Source organism: Olea europaea, unplaced genomic scaffold, assembly GCF_002742605.1.
Source record: "Olea europaea var. sylvestris unplaced genomic scaffold, O_europaea_v1 scaffold231, whole genome shotgun sequence".
Lineage (NCBI taxonomy): Eukaryota > Viridiplantae > Streptophyta > Magnoliopsida > Lamiales > Oleaceae > Olea > Olea europaea.
In genome coordinates, this window is record NW_019241194.1 from 381,001 (window position 1) to 389,391 (window position 8,391).

Genomic DNA, 8,391 nt, shown 5'->3' on the forward strand with positions numbered 1-8,391 from the left:
TGTGAATTATTCTTGTGTTTGAGAGAAGTAGAATAGGTTCGGTATGGTATAAACCATCGTAGGGTCCGATATGGGATAGAGATATACCGATATGCCCTATATAAATATTTAAGTGCTCATAAAACTGCATGCATTCTTGTACATTTGCATCCGTCATAGAAATATAAGCTGATGTTATATGAGAATAGTTTTAACGCTGCTCGAGAGAGGGTGTTGGATATATTTAGGAGCATTGATTTTTCAAGATCTCATCGTGTTGTCAAATTTTGAGATTAGGGTTAAATTGGACATTGCTCGAGAATTCGTAATCCTAGTGCATTAAACATTTATTAAGTACAACCAATTTGCGTTCCAAATGGTTAATTTGCATTCTAGTTCATTGAAACATCATTTTTCATATTTAGTTCATTCAAATCTTAAACAATTGTAGAAATTAGGGTTATCTTGAGATTAGGGTTTTCTTAGGTTAAAAATTCATTCTCGATAATATTGTTTTAGCTAAGGCTAGAGTAGGTAAAATTGTACTACTTAATCTCTGTAGGACGATATTCGAAACTCTAAATTTCAATTCATTACTTGTTGTGAAATGTACACTTGCGGTGGTTTAAATCGAAATAACAAGTTTTTGGCATCGTTTCTAGGGATTGAGTATTTGTTTAATCTTATTTATATTGGCACTAATATAAACGTTAATCTCTTCATTCTATTATGCTATTCTCATTTCATGTTGTTATTTGAATTATTCCAATATCTAAGTGTTATTGCTGATTTTTGTCGTAGAATTGCATGTTAAGATCTACTGGAGCCTAATTCCAGCTGATCTAAAAATAGAACGAACTTTACATCGAATGTAGTGAAAAACCAGAGAAGCACAACAACAAATGGTTAATGTACTGAACAATCCCACCTTTTGCCAATGAAAAAGGGGCAGCGGAAGAAGGCAAATATGCTTGTAGGATATTTCATGATTCCTCAGATAATTCAAAGCCAATAAAGCATCGTGTATCCACCGTTTGGATAGCCTAACTTTCAATTGAAGACCAACATGATACAACTATTTTAAAATGGATATAAATTCTATGGCAGAGCTGAAGAGATCCCACATACGCATGTCTCTCACCTTTTAGAGATGTGTCAACCCTTCAAGTATCAAGGAATTTCAGATGATGCTATCAAAATAAGGCCGTTCCCAAATACACTGTGTGACAAGGCAATAAAATGGCTGGATTCGCAACCAATCGCCTGCATTACTACATGGAATGATTTAGCACAGAAATTTTACACCAAGTTTTTCTCGTTCGCCAAAATTACAAAGCTTAAGCATGACATATTTGTTTTCTGTCAAGGTGACTCAGAGAACTTTGATGAAGCCTGGAATAGGTTCAAAAATATGCTGCGAAAGTGTCCACATCAGGGGATTAGCAAGGGACTCCAAGTCCAATACTTTTACACAGGATTACTTTCAGCCTTCATGAGCATGGTTGACTCTTCATCTAACAGATCACTATCCACAAAAACAATTAATGAAGCACTAAAACTATTTGAGACAATGGCTGCTACATCAGCTATGTGGACATCAGAACGACTAATTCAGAAGAGAACACCGGGAGATTATGAAGTGGACACATATTCTACCTTGTCTGCAAATATTGATTTATTATTTCACAAGGTGTAAAACATATCACAATTAGCTAACATAGCACAGACGAAGAAGGTCAGTTGTGAGGAATGTGGAGCTGAACATGTAACTATAGAGTGTCCAATCTTGGTACAAGGAATAGAGCAGACAGATTTTGCTCAGTGGGGATAACGCTAGCAAAATAATTCATTTGGAAAAACATACAATCCAAGTTGGAAAAAGCAACCTAACTTCTCGTGGAGCAACCAAAATCAGAATAGGCCACATGGCCAGTATCAGCAGCAAGAGAAAAAGCCTCAATTGGAAGAGATGTTCGAAAAACTCATGGAAAAGACTAATCAGTACATGGAAGCTAATAATCAGTTCATGAGAAAAATCGAAGCCACTCTTTAAGATCAAAATGTCGTATAAAAAATCTGGAGACTCAAATGGGACGGATGGCAGTTTCTTCAATTGATAGAGCACCAGGTAGTTTGCCAAGCAACATGGAAATAAATTCAAAAGAATATGCTAAGACAATTACAACTCAAAGTGGAATGCAGCTACTAGAAATACACATCAAAAGGCCAAGTGTAAATAGAGAAACAACAATCCTACAAAAAGAGACTGTAGAGCATGATAAGCAGATAAAAGAATCTATCCCAACGGAAGATTCAGGCACATCATATGATAAAGCAATAGTAATCATCAACTCTCATGAGCCTCCCATTCCATTTCTACAGAGGCTAAAGAAGTAGAAGATGGAGCAGCAATATAAAAAGTTTCTCAAAGTTTTCAAGAAGCTTTACATAAACATCCCATTTGTCGAAACACTAGTCCAGATGCCTAGCTACGTAAAATTCCTGAAAGACATCTTGTCAAACAAACGTAAGCTAGGAAAACATGAGATGGTCATGCTAACTGAGGAATGCTACGTCAGGATTCAGAAAATGATTCCACCAAAATTGAAAGATCCAAAGAGTTTCACTCTCTTTTGTACTATTTGTGAAGTATATTTCGATAATGCTTTATGTGATCTTGGTGCAAGTATAAATTTAATACCTCTGTCTATTTTCAGGAAACTTGGATTGGGAGAGGCTAAGGCTACCACTGTAACATTGCATTTAGCTGATAGATCCTTGACACATCCACGAGGGATAATTGAAGACGTGCTGATCAAAGTGGAAAAATTCATCTTTCCTGCGGATTTTCTCATTTTGGATATGAAGGAAGACAAGGATATTTCACTGATATTGGGTAGACCTTTCTTTACCATAGGCACAACTCTGATTGATGTTCATAAAGGACAGTTGCTTCTATGATTGAGAGAATAATAGATTACCTTTAATGTCTTTAAGGCGATGAATCGACTTACAGAGTTAGCTACTTCCATATCGACATGATTGAAAATGTGGTTCAAGATTCATTTCTACTACATAATCTGTCAAATGCTTATGAGGCTTGCATTTCAAACTTTCAGTCGACACATTCTGATTCTGCGGAGATGGAAACATGTGCTAGCTTTTTGGATACCAACCCAACTTATACACGCATAAGGTATTTTGAGAAGCTTGGAATACGACCCGAAAAGCCACTACCATCCATTCAGTAGCCACCTAAATTGGAACTCAAGCAAATGCCACCACATCTCAGATATGCCTACTTGGGAGAGTATTGTACACTTTCGTTTATTATCTCAAACACAGTCAGCGAAGTAGAAGAGGAAAAACTGCTTAGGGTACTCAGGAAAAATAAAATAACGATTGCATGGACTATAGTAGATATCAAAGGGATCAGCCCTTCACTATGTATGCATAAGATTCTCATAGAGGAAAATTTCTACCCAACCATAGAGAGTCAAAGGAGGTTGAATCCAAATATAAAGGAAGTGGTCGGAGTAGAGGTACTCAAGATTCTAGATGCAGAAATCATATATTCAATATCAGACAGTGCATGGACTAACCCAGTTCAAGTAGTGCCAAAGAAAGATGGAATCATGGTAGTGCCAAATGAGAAGAATGAGCTAATTCTTACCAGAATAGTGACGGGATGGAGGGTTTGCATTGATTACCATAAACTAAATACAACTACAAGGAAAGATCATTTTCCCTTCCGTTTATTGATTAGATGCTAGAAAGATTGGTAGGCCACTCACATTACTGCTTCCTCGATGGGTACTTAGGTTACATTCAGATACCAGTGGCACCAGATGACCAGGAGAAAACAACTTTCACCTATCCTTATGGTACCTTGCATACCCTAGGATTGTCCTTCGGCCTTTGCAATGCTCCTACCACATTTCAGAGGTGCATGCAATTTTTTCAGACATGGTAGAGAAGTTCATAGAAATATTCATGGATGATTTCTCGATCTTTGGGTCTTTGTTTGAAGAGTGTTTGGAGCACTTGGATTTGGTCTTACAAAGATACATGGAACTAATTTGGTATTGAATTGCGAGAAATGCCACTTTATGTTACAGGAGGGGATTTTGTTAGGACATCGAGCACCAGCAAAGGAAATCGAAGTGGACAAAGCAAAGATATAGGTCATTGAAAAGCTACCACCACCTACATTAGTTAAGGGTGTTTACTATTTTCTGGGACATGTTGGATTTTACAGAAGATTCATCAAGGACTTTTCGAAACATTAAGCCACTATGCAACCTATTGATGAAAGACGTGCTGTTTGAGTTTAATGAGAAATGCCTGATAGCTTTCAACACTTTGAAGGAGAAACTCATGTCAACATCGATAGTTGGAGCACCAGATTGGGAATTATCCTTTGAACTAATGTGTAATGCCAGTGATCATGTTGTGGGTGCAGTATTAGGATAGAGAAGAAATAAGGTTTTTCATATGATTTACTATGCAAGCAGAACACTGAATGATGCTCAAATTAATTATGCAACCAATGAAAAGAACCTATTAGCTATGGTATATGCATTCGACAAATTCAGGTCATATCTTTTGGGGTCCAAGGTCAATCTACACAGATCATGTCGCACTGAAATATCTGATGACAAAGAAGGATGCTAAGTCCATCCTACCGCCAGATTACTCAAGTCACCAGAGGAAAAATTTCTTTGCCGAACTGAAGTACTACTTCTGGGAAGACCCATTCTCTATAGGCGTGGGGCAGATTAGATTATAAGAAGATGTGTGCCTGAAGAAAAAGTTCCTAAGATTCTGGAGCATTGCCATTCATCTGCTTATGCGGGACATTTTGGAGCTTCAAAGACTGGTGTGAAGATTTTTTAGTTAGGGTTTTAGGGGCTTACATTGTTGATAGATGCCTTTTTTGAATTTATCAAGAGATGTGATAGATGTCAATGCACTAGGAATAGCTCAGGGAGGAATGAAATGCCACTAAACAATATCTTGGAAGTGGAACTATTCGATGCTTGGGAAATTAACTTTATGGGTCCGTTCCCTCCATCGTTGTCCAACTAATACATCGTGGTAACAGTTGACTATGTATCAAAACTGGTGAAAGCAGCAGTATTTCCAACCAACAATGCTAAGGTGGTAATTGGATTTCTAAAGAAGTACATCTTCACCTGTTATGACACACCGCAGGCTATAATCAGTTGTGGGGCCAAACATTTCTACAATCACCAGCTTGAGCAGCTCTTGAGTAAATATGGCATTAAACATCGAGTAGCCACCCCATGTCATCCTCAAACTAGCGGGCAAGTTGAAGTCTCAAATCGCCAGTTGAAGATGATACTTGAAGTCACAATGAGCTCTTCGAGGAAAGATTGGTCTAAGAAGTCGGACGATGCATCGTGGGCTTACATAACAACATTCAAGACACCCATAGGCATGTCTATCGCGATTGGAGTTTGAAGAACCAAAAAAGTCAATGGATATCAACGAGATTTTTCCAGATGAATAGATGTTTAGTGTAGAAAAAGCACCGTGGTGTGTAGATATTGTCAACTATTTGGCTAAGTCCATCCCACCGCCAGATTACTCAAGTCACCAGAGGAAAAATTTCTTTGTCGAACTAAAGTACTACTTCTGGAAAGACCCTATTCTCTATAGGCGTGGGACAGATCAGATTATAAGGAGATGTGTGCCTGAAGAAAAAAAATGCTCGAGATTCTGGAGCATTGCCATTCATCTACTTATGCAGGACATTTTGGAGCTTCAAAGAGTGGTACGAAGATTTTACAGTTAGGGTTTTAGGGGCCTACATTGTTCATAGATGCCTTTTTTGAGTTTATCAAGATATGTGATAGATGTCAACGCACTAGGAATACCTCAGGGAGGAATGAAATGCCACTAAACAATATCTTAGAGGTGGAGATATTCGATGCTTGGGAAATTGACTTTATGGGACCGTTCCCTCCATCGTTGTCCAACCAATACATCCTAGTAGCAGTTGACTATGTATCAAAATGGGTGAAAGCAGCAGTATTTCCAACCAACAATGCTAAGATGGTAATTGAATTTCTAAAGAAGTACATCTTCACCTTTTATTACACATCGCAGGCTATAATCAGTTATGGGGGCAAACATTTCTACAATCACCAGCTTGAGTAGCTCTTGAGTAAATATGGCATCAAACATAGAGTAGCCACCCCATGTCATTCTCAAACTAGCGGGCAAGTTGAAGTCTCAAATCGGCAGTTGAAGATGATACTTGAAGTCACAATGAGCTCTTTGAGGAAATATTGGTCTATGAAGTTGGACGATGCATCATGGGCATACATAACAGCATTCAAGACACCCATAGGCATGTCTCCATTCTTCCTTATTTTTGGGAAAGCATGCCACTTACCACTTGAGTTAGAGCACTGGGCATATTAGGCAATGAAACAGTTGAATATAGATTTGAAAGCAGCCAATGAGAAGCGTCTGTTACAACTTAGTGAATTGGATGAGTTCAGAATGGAAGCATTTGAGAATTCAAAACTCTATAAGGAATGTACCAAAAAGTTACATGATTTACACATTCAAAGGCGAGAATTCAAAGTGGGTTAGAATGTGCTACTATATAACTCGAGACTCAAACTCTTCTCGGGCAAATTGAGGTCAATGTGGTCAGATCCCTACACTATTATGAAGGTGCTACCAAATGGGGCTATTGAAATTTGCCATGAAAGCAAATGAACCTTCACAGTCAATGGACAGAGGCTGAAGTACTATTAGAGTGGAGAATTTTCCAAAGAAAAGTCCACCGTCCATCTCAATACACCAGAATGAAGTAGACACTAGAGAAACGAGCTATCGACTATAAACTAGCGCTTGGTAGGAGGCAACCCATTGTATCCTTTTGATTATTTGTTACATTAACTTAGAAATTCTTCAATTTTACGATTGAATTTTAGATATTTAGGTCATCGATCATCTATGTATGTCACATGGAGTCGAAGCATGTTCCATACACGCCCCACTGCATTGATCACAATTCAGGAAGTTCAAATTTGTATTTTGGTGGTTGGGAAGAAGTCTCACACAATTCTATGCAAATACTGTGATTTTTAAAACTTTTTAAGGATCAAGGGTGATTTCAAAATTAAAAAGTGGTTTGGAACTAAGTCTATGACCTATACTTATCCCATGTGGTTTCAAATGTGTTTTTTTAGTAGGTGAAAAGCCATATCGAAGTCACAATTTAAAAATTGAGATTTTGGGAAAAGAAATTGACAAAATTTTGGTTGAAATTTTTTTTAATTGTTGTCCACATGCATCTAAAAAAAAATTGGTGCAACAGGTAGTCTATGCGACCGCACAGACATACCTGCCTTGCGATTGTATGGCAGGATGCAGGGCCTAAAATGGCCCTGCTATTTTGATCTATGCGACCTCAAGCATCAACTCTATGCGGTTACATAGAGCAATAAAAAAAATGGTTTTATAAGACACATGCACAAACAAGACACTCACACACTAAAACACATGAGTCCCTCTCCACAACCTCTCAACTCATGACCACCTACACTACCCACAACCCATCACAAACAACACAATTCATTACTCACATCACAACATCATTTAGCATTCAGTTGGTGGTAGTATTCATTATTCCAAATTCCCACAATTTTGCAAGGTAAGTTTTCTAAACACTATTCTATCAATTTCAAAATTGGGGATATTTTGATTTTTGAATTTTGATTTTTTGAATTTGATAGAGTTTGGGTGTTGTTGTGATTGTGAGTGTTTTGTGAAAAAAGGATCTAGATTATAAAGTATCAATTGCCAAAGTCAAGAAATTCCCATTATGCACACAAGGTGTTTGATACAAATCCTAAGTGACGGGTTTTGTGAAATTTTGTGAAGGTTGCATTGGTGGTAATCAACATTGATATAGTATTGAGTATTATGATAGATGTGTAGAAAAATTAGGTGGAAAAGCATTGAACTTCAAATTGCACACATGTAGGCATGACATGGCTAAGTCACTGCACCTCACGTCACCCACTTGGCCTCATAATCTGACGCCCCAAACGACGTCCAAATGACCCAAAATTTGAATATGTGCTCGACTAAATTTAATACTTCCATACGCCCAAAGATCGTTCGGGAAAATTTCAATGTTTCTCGACGGTGCCCAGCGTGAAAGTCCTAAGTCGATCATGGGTGCATGATTGAGCTAAGTTTTGTTGGTGTTTAGCATTTTCATGATACAAAGTCTATTTCGAGACATATTAGCTATTTTTTGCACACCAACTTGGTACAAGGGCACATTGAAGGATGTTTGGGAGGGTTATGTTTTTATGTTCGTTTCGTCATTCCTTATCACTATCCATTTACACGTAGTGTTCTAAT

The 8,391-nt window shown here is 37.8% G+C and overlaps 1 protein-coding gene across 1 annotated transcript; it reads left to right on the forward strand.

Annotated features, from left to right (window-relative positions):
- The first annotated feature begins 2,379 nt into the window (after positions 1-2,379).
- Positions 2,380-4,452, forward strand: LOC111381473. Its single transcript, XM_023005261.1, has 5 exons — positions 2,380-2,875; positions 2,977-3,175; positions 3,272-3,674; positions 3,746-3,863; positions 4,238-4,452. The coding sequence occupies exons 1-5, from the start codon at positions 2,380-2,382 to the stop codon at positions 4,450-4,452; spliced, it is 1,431 nt and encodes a 476-aa protein (XP_022861029.1).
- Positions 4,453-8,391: the final 3,939 nt, after the last annotated feature.

What these genes read in the sequence shown, in the direction of transcription:
- LOC111381473 (XM_023005261.1), top strand. Translation starts at nt 2,380, where the DNA reads ATGGAGCAGCAATATAAAAAGTTTCTCAAAGTTTTCAAGAAGCTTTAC. An exon ending in GAATAGTGACGGGATGGAGG is followed by an intron (nt 3,675 to 3,745) that starts GTTTGCATTGAT and finishes TTTATTGATTAG; the next exon opens with ATGCTAGAAAGATTGGTAGG. An exon ending in AACTTTCACCTATCCTTATG is followed by an intron (nt 3,864 to 4,237) that starts GTACCTTGCATA and finishes TGGATTTTACAG; the next exon opens with AAGATTCATCAAGGACTTTT.